Source organism: Sminthopsis crassicaudata, chromosome 4, assembly GCF_048593235.1.
Source record: "Sminthopsis crassicaudata isolate SCR6 chromosome 4, ASM4859323v1, whole genome shotgun sequence".
In the NCBI taxonomy this organism is placed as follows: domain Eukaryota; kingdom Metazoa; phylum Chordata; class Mammalia; order Dasyuromorphia; family Dasyuridae; genus Sminthopsis; species Sminthopsis crassicaudata.
Genome location: NC_133620.1, coordinates 439,642,519 through 439,655,453, shown reverse-complemented (window position 1 = coordinate 439,655,453; position 12,935 = coordinate 439,642,519). Strand labels below are relative to the sequence as shown.

Here is a 12,935-nt window from a genome sequence, read left to right as displayed (position 1 = left end):
GGGTCACACAGCTAGGAAGTGTTAAGTGTCTGAGATCAGATTTGAACTCGGGTCCTCCTGAATTCAAGGCTGGTGCTCTATTGACTGCCCACCTAGCTGTCCCTGATAAAAGCAATATTTAATTGGCTCCTGGTATCTTTATAGTCCAGACTGTTGTCTCTGCCAACCTAGTTGGGTTTTTTTTAACATATAGATTAAATTATAGATATGTATTCATTTTATTTTATAATTTAGATCCGACAAGAGCCATATTTAGTTGGCTCCTGGTATCCTTATAGTTCAGAATTTTGTCCTTACCAACCTAGTTGTTTTTTAATATATATAGATAAGATTATAGATGTGTATTCATTTTATTACCTTATAATTTAGATCCAGAAAGAGTGATATTTAGTTGGTTCCTCGTACCCTCATAATCTAGAATTTTGCCCTGCCAACCTAGTTGGGTTTTTGTTGTTGTTGTTTAATATATATTATAGATATGTATTCATTTTATTACCTTATAATTTAGATCCGACAAGAGCAATATTCAGTTGGTTCCTGGTATTCTTATAGTCCAGAATTTTGTCCCTACCAACCTAGTTATTTTTTAATATATAGATAAAATGATAGGTTTCAGCACAAAGAAAGGTCTTATTATAATTAACAGAAAACTGAGTCGAGATAAAGAAAGATAGGTTGGAGAAATTTCTCAAATCCTGTACCTGAAATCCAAGAACACAAGCAAGGGGAAGGAGGAAAAAATGAAATCTTTAATTGGTATCATGTTTTGCCTGGAGCACGATTGCTCTGTTCAGGTAGAAATAACTGGAGGCGAAAAAAGTCCTGTGCTCAAAGGATATAAAAGGGACCTAGAAAGGCGGCTCTCCCAATTTCTTTGTCAGTGTTTTTGGCATTGGTCTTCCATGTGGGCAAGCCACTTGTGACCTGGGCAGGCTGGAAGGGCCAGTATAGCCAGATTCTTCCTGTGACCTACAGGCATTCTGGCGGCAGATCCTGCTGACCACAACATATCGTTGTCTTTCTCCCTAAGCCCTCTCCATTTCAAACTTCACCGTCCCTAGCCCTTCCCATTCCTCAGGCTTACAAGTCAGATGTCATCCTCGGTCCCTCACTACCTTTCACCCTCCGCCCCAAATCCTACCAATTTTACTTTTACAAGATCTCTCTTTTACATCCCTTTCTCTGCTGTGACACAACCAGCTCTCTGGAGCATCACCTCATGCTGAGACTATTGCTTTAGCCTGGGGGCGAGTGTCTCAAATCTTTTCCTGCTACAATCCATTGAAGAATGTATTATATAATGGATTATGGATTATGTAATGGATTATGGATTATGTAGTTCCATTCATAAACTAGAGTGGTTTTTCTGAAACACAAATCACTCCCTCCTTCAGTAAACTTCAATGGCTCCCTATGGCCTCCAGGATCAAACATAAGATCTCTTCATAATTTAGTGCTCACCCCTCTCCCTTTTCTAGTTTTCTTACACCTTACACACTCCCAGATACTCTTTGGTCCAGTGAAGTCCTCTTGGATGTTGTTCTACTGAACTCCAGCTTCAGAATTTGAACTGAGCCTTAAAAGACAGCTAGCAATTAGGTGCAGAAAAGTGAGACTAGAAGTTTTCTATTAATTATAATAAGACCTTTCTTGTGCTGCAACCTATAATTTTATTCATATATTTAAAACAAAATTCTGGACTATAAGGATACCAGGAGCCAACTAAATATTGCTCTTGTTGGACCTAAATTATAAGATAACAAAATGAATACATATCTATAATTTTATATTAGGTTGGTAAGTACAAAATTTTGGATTATAAGGATACCTTGGATTACTTGCCATCTAGGAAAAGAAGTGAGGGGAAGGGGGGGAACTGGAACACAAGGTTTTACAGGGGTCAGTGATGAAAAATTATTCTTGTATAGGTTTTGAAAATAAAAAACTTCAATAAAAAATAAAATAATATTATTACATTAATAATGTAATTAATAATTATATATAATTATACATAATTACATAATATAATTATGTGATATTATATTATGTTATAATAGATAATAATTTTTAAAATAAAAAATTAAATTATAAGCTGTTAGGGCACTGTTACCTGCCCTATCTCCTCAGCAGGGATGTAAGCTCCCCAGGGGTGGCATCCCTCCTGTGTCTCCAGTCCCAGATCCACAGTTGGGGCCTGTTGATTGCCTGGCTGCTTCTGTTTCCCTTTCCATAGATATGTGGAGAGCCCCCGCCACACCATCCAGACAGACTTCCTGGAGTATATGGAGGAGCTCGCCGAGTTGGTGGGGGTGAAGCCCAACCTGCTGTCCCTGGTCTTCACTGATCCCAAACTGGCGTTTCATATGTTCTTTGGACCGTGTACCCCCCTCCAGTACCGTTTACAGGGCCCAGGGAAGTGGGATGGAGCCCGAAAGGCCATCCTCACAGTGAATGACCGTATCCAGAAGCCAATGAAGACAAGGATGGTAGGAAATAATGTCCACGATTCCTCGATGATGATGATGGTTGGCAAGTGGATGCTGGCTGTCATTTTCATTTCCATCATCTTCGCTTATATTTAGCTCTCGAGCTGTCTGCAGCTCTTTAATGGGGTAGCCAATTCCAATAGTGCCTTCAGAGTGCCAAAAAAAGAAACTTGTAGAGCCTCTCTCAACTCTTTTCCCCTTCCACCCATTTTCATCCATTCAGTTTTCTTTCCCTGTTTGCTCTGAGTTCCACCCAAAGCTCTGTGTCCACTTTGGCTGAGACATCACTGTCAACGATAGGGGAACTCAAGTAAAGTGATCCATCCATAATACAGTCCATCACTGTCCCAGAAGAGCAGCTAGAGCACAGAGCTCCAGGCCTGCAGTCAGGAAGACTCATCTTCATGAGTTCAAATGCGACCTCAGATACTTCCTAGCTGTGTGATCCTGGGCAAATCACTTAGCCCTGTTTGCCTCCGTTTCCTCATCTGTAAAATGGTCTGGAGAAGGAAATGGCCAACCATTCCAGTGTCTTTGCCAAGAAAACCCCAAATGGGGTCACAAAGACTGAACAACAACAAACTATCAGGTATCAGTGGAATTGACTTCTGTCCTGGAATTTGTTGAAATCCAAAAAACAGATTCATCTAGAAACCCTGATGCCCCCGAGATTTTGCAATCCACTTTCCGCTTCTCATGGTCAGATCTTTTGCCCCTTTCTTACCCCTTGAGAAAGATGACTGGCACAAATTATTGTTTGAACTAGCCCAGGCTAATAGGATAGTTTCATTTAATCAGAATAAAATGAGATATTCTGTGACTGGAATTAACCAGAATTAACCAGGAGAATGTAAGACTTCTGTCTACTTCTCTCCTATTCTGATGCAGATGTCCTGAATGGACTCAAAAATAAAGTCCTGATCCAGCCTCTTGTTTATTCACCATAATTAGAATTATCATCAGTGAGCTGGACTCTCTCTGCCTCATTTAGGAGAAAAGAGATCTTTCCAAGATTCCAAGGCCCTCTTTAAGAAGGGCCTTTCACATCCCATCACAAGCTAATTTTTTGTTAGGAACAACTCTTGTGCAATATTATGTAACATCTGGGAGCAGTGCCCGACCCTGGACTGGTTAAACAAACAACACTATTTGCAGATGCTGAAGGGGTGAGCGTTCTGGAGATTAATGGAAGGCAGAGTGACAACTTTTTCTAATTCAGAGCTGATCTGCCATATAGACTCTGCCTTTCCTTGGGTCTCCCTAATCATTTTATAGCATTTCTCAGTTCTCTTGTAAATATTGAGGCTGACCTTTATGGGTTGATTTATATAATTAGGAAACAGATTTCACCTTAATTTTATTTACCTTTCTTTTCCATTTCTGGAGTTATCTTTTAGCAAATAAATTAGCTTAATTAACATGTGCTAATAGGCCAAGGGAGAGAATGCCATTCCTGCTTGGAACATTATTCTGAACTCCTCCTTGAAGAATTTTCTCCAAATAAGCTATTCTCAAAGTGTGAAAGTATGATCCGGAGAACTTTGAAAATCCCCACATCCTTTTGGGGGAATCTATGAAATCAAAATTATTTTCATTATAAAATTATGACATTTTAATTTCTAGTATGGTAAATAATGAGATTTCATTTATATGTGTGTATGTCAATATGTATATGTCTGTGCATATATGTTTATGTATACATACGTGTATGTGTATATAGATGTGTGTGGGGAGAGAAAGAGGGATCATATCTGGCCTTTGACAGCATTTACTAGTTGTATGATCCTGGGCAAATCATTTAACATTACGTGCCTCAGTTTCTTCATTGGGAGATCTGGAGAAGGAAATGGCAAACTACTCTATTGTTTTTGCCAAGAAAACTCCAAATGGGGGTCACAAAGAATTAAGCATAATTGAAACAGAACAAAAAAGCACACATATGTATGTATGTATATTATATATTATCTCAAATATGTTTATGTATATATCTTACTATTTACCATATCAGAAAATTACCACATAAGAAATCAGAAATATTCAATAACATATATGTATACCTTTCTTTCTTTCTTCCTTTTATATATATACATACATATATATATATATATATATATATATATATATATATATATATATATATACACACACACATATACATATATATATATATATATCATATAAACAAAAGCTCTTGGGGCGGGGTCATTCAAAAATTTTAAGAGTATAAATGGGATCCTGAGAGCAAAAAGTTTGAGCCCCACCATTCTGAAGGAAAGAAAGTTCCCTCGGGGGCTATTAAGTTCTTCTCTTCTTAGAGAAAAGGACCTTGGTCTTCCTAGAACTAACTCAACTCAAGCAATAAATAAAGATAAAATAATGAGTGCTTACATGGCAACAAAGATATTTTAATCCTAGATATAACTTTGGTAGTTTTGTAATGACAGAATTAATGGATATTAATCAGATCAATATGGCTTACTTTAGTCATGTGAAGACCTTGTTCTGTTAAGTTTGATTAAAGTTGAAAAGTGAATGTGTGATTTTTGTTCCAGAATTGGCTTAGAGTCCTAACACCAGCATAGTTTCCTCTGTGAATGAGATACCATTACACATTTGGTCTTCGTCTTTTCCCCCTTTAATCTAAATTACATAAATAAATCAACAATGAAATCTGTTTGGTTCTTGTTCCCTTTGAAGAATAACTAGCTCACACACCTCTTCCAACAGCTGAGCGGTAACTGGAAAACTAAGGCAGAGAGGAGGTGCAAGTGGAGAGAGTGCTGGTTCTGGAGTCTAAAAGACGAGTTCAGATTCATTCTCACTCCCTCAGAAGTTGTGTAATTCTGGGAAAGTCACTTAAACGTGTGTTTGCCCCATTCCCCTCAAAAGTGGATAATATAGATATTATGGATATTAAATGGGGATAAGACCCTCAAAAAATTATTGTGACTGTCCAATAAATAAGTGTACAGCATTAGCCCAGTGCCTGGCACATGGTGGGCACTACATAAATGCTTATTCTCTTTTCCTTCTTATCTACGAAATCCTGTTCGACAAATGGTACAAAACATTGTGCCAGGAGCTGGAGGGAAATCCAAGTTTAAATCAAGATACAATTCCTGCCATTGTGGACTCCAGATACACAGATAACAGAGGGTAATACTATGATAAGTTTATCAGTATCATTGAATTTCAGAATTGGATAGAACTTCAAAGATGGCCCATCCCTCAAAGCTTGGCCCCTCCCCAAACACACAACCCCACAGTAGCCCCTAAAAGTGGTTAGCCAGTCTCCCTGAAGACTCAATAACAAGCATCTCATTATCTCCAAGGAAGCCCCCTTTCGTGGTTAGAGTGTGCTTTCTTAGAGCTAGTCAAAAATCTGTGTTTTTAATTAGTCTCTATTCACTGATCTTAGTTCTGCTGATTTCTGAGACCAAAATAGAACAAGGCAAAACCTTTTTCCATGGGACAATCCTTCCCAGATGTGAACCCAATTATATTTCCCTTGGCACAGGAAATAGAGTGCCAGGCTTAGAATCAGGAAAACTAATTTTCCTAAGCTAAAATTTGGCCTGAGACACTTATTAACAGTGTGGCTCTGGACAAGTCACTTCACCCGACTTCCCTCAGTTTCCTCATCTGTAAAAGGAGCCAGAGAAGGAAATGGCAAACCATTCCAATATCTTTGCTAAGAAAATCCCCAAATGGGATCACGACTGAAAACAACTGAACAACAGCAATATTCGATTTGATGACTCTGGAAACAGTGTTTCAACTGAATGATAACTGCAGAGAGTTGTGAAAAGATTGAGAAGAAAGGAGGCTGAAAGCTTCCGTTGCAGAGAATGTTCTCAGTTTAACCCCAAAAAGGGAGCGAGAGGAAACAATAGAGGGGATGGACAGATCTGGCGAGGGGTTTTTGAGGATGGAAGGAGACATCAGCATGTTTGTAGGCAGTGGGGGAGCAGCCATTATTCAAGGAGACAGTGATAAGTAAGAGTGAGAATGATGGAAGGAGCAACCATCTATTAGTCAACATAGGATGGAATGAGATATGATCGCTCATGGGTCTGGCAAGGTTTGTCTTGGCCAAAAGGGCCAGTTTTTCTTATTAGACTGGGGTGAAAGAAGAGATAGTGGTAGGCAGTTCCAGTGATCTTGTGATGAAGAGAGCCATCTACACCCAGAGAAAGGAGCGTGAGAACTGAGTATGGACCACAACATAGCAGTTTCACTCTTTTTGTTGTTGTTTGCTTGCATTTTTTCTTTCTCATTTTTTTCTTGTTTGATTTTTCTTGTGCAGCAAGATAATTATATAAATATGTGTGCATATATTGGATTTAACATATTTCTACCATGTTTAACATATATTAGCAACTACTTGCCATCTAGGGGAAAGGATGGAGGAAGGGAGAGGAAAATTGGAATACAAGGGTTTGCAAGAGTTAATGTTGAAAAAATTATCCATGCATATGTTTTGAAAATAAAAAGCTTTAATAAAAAAAATTTTAAAAAAAGAGAGATAGTGGGGGCAGCTAGGTGGCACAGTGGATAGAGCACCAGCCCTGAATTCAGGAGGACCCGAGTTCAACAAAAAGAGTGTAAGGCAAGATTCTCAGCTGAGAGGATGAGAAGTGAAAAGAAGCAGGGATGATGGTGCTGTTATTGACAGATAGGGAGTTTAAGGATAGAGGCTGGTACCAGACTGTGGGAAAGTCTAGAGAATTTCCAAGATGTCCAACATGTGTCCGAGCTCATGGGTCCTTCCTAACAGAACAGGAAGGTGACAAAGGTCCACGAGTGTCAGTGGAAGCTGCTAGTCCTTCAATGTGAATACAGAAAATGAAGTTCTTTGGATTGTTGGCAGATGTGCTTCCATATCTGATTCTTGCCAAGAGTTCTGATCTGCTATGAAGAAGAAACAAAATTGTATATATGAGATTTATTGTATACACAGAGACACAATGAGACCAGGACTGGGAGAGGATGTCTGGTTTATCACCGATTTTTTGAGGATGTGAATTCTAATCTAAGATCTATGGAACTTTAGAAAAATCTCTTTTTTTCTCATACTAACAGAGCTGTCACAGAATGAAAAGACCCTTTTCACCATCTAAAGGTATTCTGGAACCAAAATTCTAGCAGAAGTTGATCGTTAAATGATCAGTGAGAGAATTTGTACTTCAGAAATCTGAAATTGCTACAAATTTTCTTGGTTGTCCAGACATAAAAAAGTGAAGAAATGTTTAAAAAGTGTACTGATACACCGGGGGTAAGAGAAAGCCAGTGGTTAAACATTTAACTGAAATGGCTGGGACCTCTGCAAAAGCTGGAGCATGAGGGCAAGCCTGGACAAAATGGCAAAGGCCCAAACACTTCCAGTGAGAGAAAGGCCCTGGTCCGGCCCTGCAAGATTAAAGCTGCTAGGAACATTTCTCGAGGGACAGAAGAATTTGGGAGTTTCCAAACCAACGGCCAGGAGGTCTCCTTAGAAAGCATTTTTTGGCTTTCCTAGGTCCACAGACAAAGCAATCAGCATAACCGGCTGAAGGCAAAGCTAATTGGGAAAGGAAACTTTCTAATTAGAAAAATTAGGAGTATTAGGTGGGCAGGAGAGGGCAGCAGAGAGTCTCATCAAAAACCATCTGGTGGAAAAGCCTTATGTATTAAGGATTCTTAAACTTTTTCCATTTGCAACCCTTTTTTTGCCCAAAATATTTTTACTTGACCCTAGGTATAAGGAATATAAAATAAGTATACAAATAAATTACTTACTGATAATAAATCATAATTTCATGATCTTCCGCTGAAGAAGAGCTAGAGAAGGAAATGGCAAATGCCAAGAAAGTTCTAATTGGAATCATAAAAAGTTAGACATGATTGAAAAATGACCAGGAGAGGATTCTGGGATGATGGAGTAGGCCAGAAAATTCCAAGACTGTCTCTCACTTCCCCATTCCCATAGTAACTTTCTATGGTTGGGTTCTTTCTCCTTTTCCTTTTTATTTGTTTTTGTTTTTAGAATAAGAACTTGCTAGTGTTCTAATCCTGAAGTAGAGAGAAGAGGAAGAGAAAGGGATCAATAGGGGGTAGGGGGATTCTGGTTTCAGGTCTTTAGTTCTCCCTCTGACCTGGAACCCAAAACAAGAAGTCCACCCTCCTGTAAGTGCCCATAGCCAACAGTTATCCTGTTCCAATGTTGCTTCTGTACTCCCCAGCCTGTGCTAGTTCCCTCTCACCCAGGGAAATATCACAGCAGCACAACTGGGCCTAGTGTTCCTCATCAGCAGAGATTCTCTCAATCTTCCAGGATTCAGCCCCCTCTCTCTCCCTGTAACTCTCCACACTGTTCAGGAGATCAAACTTCCATCCATGGGGTGTTTCTTCTGGTCTTCTTGAGTTGTCCCAGGAGATCCACTCTTTTGCTTCAACTGAGATTTGTTTTTCACTGGCCTGCATTTCCCCCGAGTTGCATTTTTGCTTTATTTATGGGAGAAATCTGGAGAGCTTGGAATTTTCTGCTCTACTCCATCTTCCCAGAATCCTTTCCCAGCCATCTTTCAATTACGTCCAACTTTTAATGACCCCATTTGGAGTTTTCTTGGCAATGATACGGGAGTGGTTTGTCACTTTGTTCTCCAGCTCATTTTACAGAAAAGGAAACCAAGGCAAACAGGGTTAAATAATTTGCCCGGAGTCACACTGTTAGTAAATGTCTGGTGCAGATTTGAATTCATGAAGACACATTTTATTGACTCCAAGCCTGATACTCTATTCACTGCTCTAGCTAGCTGTGCTAAAAGGGAATGAATTGGACTGAGAAAGAAACAAGAGTGCAAGAATAAAGAGACGTGTCATCTATAAGTTGCAGATAAATAAATAAATTGTGTGTGTGTGTGTGTGTGTGTGTGTGTGTGTGTGTGTGTGTGTGTGTGTGTGTGTGTGTTGCTGAGGCAATTAGAATTAAGTGACTTGCCCAGGGTCATGAAGTCAGAAGTATTAAGTGTCTGAGGACAGATTTGAACTGACTTCAGGGCTGGTACTCTATCCATTATACCAACTAGCTGCCCCTAAATAAATATTTCTGATGGAATTTCAAAATAAATGGTAGTCTGGACCATAAATCTGATGAAAATTTAACCTTAATCTGAGTACCCTATTACTAGAATATAAAATGGTATCAGTGGGAGACCCTTGATCTCTGGGAAATAAGTTTTCTGCTATTTATTTTTAATAATAGCTTTTTATTTTCAAAATATATGCAAAGATATTCTTCAGCATCCACCCTTGCAAAAACCTGTATTCCAAATTTTTCTCTTTTCCTTCCCCTACTCCATCCCCTTGATAGCAAGTAATCCTATATGGGTTAAACGGGAGCAATTCATTTTTCCATACTGCACCAAAAAAAAAAAAAAATTAGATCAAAAAGGGGGGAAAATGAGAAAAGAAAAAAAGCAAACAAACAACAACAACAACAAAAAGATAAAAATATTATGCTGTGATCCACACTCAGTCCTTGCTCTGGGTATAGATGGCTGGCTCTCTCTATCACAAGACCTGAATCACCTTGCTGTTGAAAGAAGTCCCGTCCATCAGAATTGATCATCACATAATATTGTTGCCATGTGTAATGATCTTCTCACTTCACTCAGCATCAGTTCATGTAGGTCTCTCCAGGCCTCTCTGAAATCGTCCTGCCAGTCATTTCTTACAGAACAATAATATTCCATAACATTCATATGCCATAATTTATTCAGCCATTCTCCAACGGATGAGCATCCACTCAGTTTCCAGTTTCTGGCCACTACAAAAAGGGCTGCCACAAACATTGTTGCACATGTGGGTCCCTTTCCTTCCTTTAAAGAGATTTCCCTTTCTCTTTGGGATACAAGCCCAGTAGAAACACTGTTGGATCACGATGGGATGCACACTTTGATAGCTCTTTGGACATAATTCCAAATTGTGGGAGAATTTCTTATACCAGGGAAATCACGGGTCCAGTCCCCATCTGCTATCCTTAGTGCTGTTCTGGGTGCTGACCATACGGAGACTGAAATCAAACTGCCTCTGTCCCTAACTCTTCTTTCCTGCTCAGCTCCCAGGCCCCATTAATTGCTAAGTCTCCTTATTTCCACTTAACCTTTCTTCTCTTCCTCTCCACTCCCATGAACCTTCACCTTGTTCAGATCCTCATCATCTCTCAAGGATTCTAGCAAGAACCTGCAGAACCTGCAATTAACCTCCCTATCTCTCCCCCAGCCCCCAGCCTATTCCTTATCTGATCTATTCTCCACATAGCTTCAAACAGATTTAACAATGTCTTGATCCATCTGGACATACTCAACAACTTTGTTCTCTGTTATCTCAAGGATAAAATACAGAATATTGAGACACATGTGTGAACCTGCCCACCAGCCAGCTCCCATCTACCTTTCCATTATTTTCAAGCTATATCCCTTCACACACTCTCTATTACAAACTGACCAACGGGTCAGATCTACACCCAGCACATCCCATCCCCAGGTCTAAATTAACTCAAGTGGACCCTCCTTCCCTTCCTAACCAAATCTGGAAGGCGCCTCACCCCTCCATGGTAACCATTAGACACAAATAGATATATGTATATAAAATTATTCTATAAATATTTAAGTTCTTTCTCTGAATGAAGATAGCATCCTTCTTCATATGTCCTTTATAGTTAATTTGTATATTTATAAAAGCTAAAATGATTTATTCACCCAAAGTCATTCTTAAAACAATATTGCTGTTTCATTTATTCTTCATATCATATATACATATATTAGAGACTCTATAATATATATGTAAGCAAACATATTTTCTAAGAATACAATAAAATGAGATCACATTTGTAAAAGTCCTTTGTAAACCTTTGAGAGCTATGGAAATTCTAGTTATTATTATTTTTATGATGAATAGTAGGACATGGATAGGGACTGGACCTTTCATTCCATTAGTATAGACAGAATTTTGACAGTCAACAAACACTGTAGCAAGATACTAAGCTAGGGATAAAAACAAAGGCAAATTCCCAGATGAGAAAACTCCTTCTACTAATGCAGAATGGCACATTCTGATCTTACAAGGTTGTTCAGGGCAGAGCCCTAAGCAGGCTCCCAACACATGCAAGTGCAATCTGAACCAGATTAAAATGTTAGTAGGAAAGATTTAACAAAATAGATGGAAATCCAATAAAACATAATGTTCCATTTTAAAACCAAATCTATACATCAACTGATGCTGAGGGAAATGAGCAGAACCAGAAGATCTCTGTACACTTCAATGTTGTATGAGGATGTATTCTGATGGAAGTGGATTATCTTCAACAATGAGAAGATCCAACTCACTTCCAGTTGATCAATGATGGACAGAAACAACTACACCCAGAGAAGGAACACTGGGAAGTGAATGTAAACTGTTACCACTACTGTCTATCTACCCAGGCTCCTTATACCTTCGGAATCTAATACTTAATGTGCAACAAGAAAATGGTATTTACACACATATATTGTATCTAGGTTATATTGTAACACATGTAAAATGTATGGGATTGCCTGTCATCTAGGGAGGGAGTAGAGGGAGGGAAATTTTGGAAAAATGAATACAAGGGATAATGTTATAAAAAAAATTACTCATACATATATACTGTCAAAAAATATAAATAAATAAAATTTAAAAAAACAAGTCTATATGTGACTCTTTAGGTTCTTTATATATATATATATATATATATATATATATATATATATACATATATATATATATATATGAGTGATCCCCCATTTTACTGGAGGTTAATACCACAACTGTCTCCCTGTAGAAACAATATCTGGTATATTTAGCAGAAATTATCAGTTTGTTACCTGAGATAACAAATGTTGCAGGTGCTGGGCTCCCCTTCCCTTCTCCCTTTCCAACTGAATTTCTTTGGAAAAAGGAGGGTGAGAACCGTATGGTATGTTTGCCTGAAGATTATTACAAGCAGAGACCTCTCCTTAGGCAGGTTTGGCAATTGGCCATGACTTGAAATAGCTTTGGATGATTAGAATAATTCCACCCAGATGGGAGATAACTGGGAAAAAATGAGTTTGCCTTATTGGCTCCTAAATGATCAAGGAATATTCCTTGGGATAGAAGATACTCTTTCCAGTTGTCGGAAGGGAAAAGATACAAGACTTGTGGTTATCATATCAGAACCTAGAATTGATAACTGTTTTAAGCAACAAATGCTTAGTTTTTAAATGTCTTGTTACTCATGTATGAGAGAAAATGTAATCTATGTTTGGGGGGAGTTTGTCTCAGAGTGAAGGAGACTTGGTTCAAGACCTGCCTTTATCATTATATAATTGGTATTTGTAAGAGGGAAGGGCAATAGAAAAGAAAGTTGGGGACAAGAACTGCAAAGCAATAACACAGAAACCACGTGGA

At 38.6% G+C, this 12,935-nt stretch overlaps 1 protein-coding gene across 4 annotated transcripts in view; it reads left to right on the top strand.

The window, feature by feature from the left end:
- The window catches only part of FMO5 (flavin containing dimethylaniline monoxygenase 5), a 65,015-nt gene extending 59,855 nt beyond the window's left edge, over positions 1–5,160 (top strand). For all 4 annotated transcript variants that reach the window (XM_074263264.1, XM_074263265.1, XM_074263262.1 and 1 more), the window contains one exon: positions 2,234–5,160. In XM_074263264.1, the coding sequence (XP_074119365.1) occupies positions 2,234–2,582 (349 nt within the window). In that variant the 3' untranslated portion in view covers positions 2,583–5,160. The remainder of the gene's footprint in view (positions 1–2,233) is intronic.
- The last annotated feature ends 7,775 nt before the right edge of the window (positions 5,161–12,935 follow it).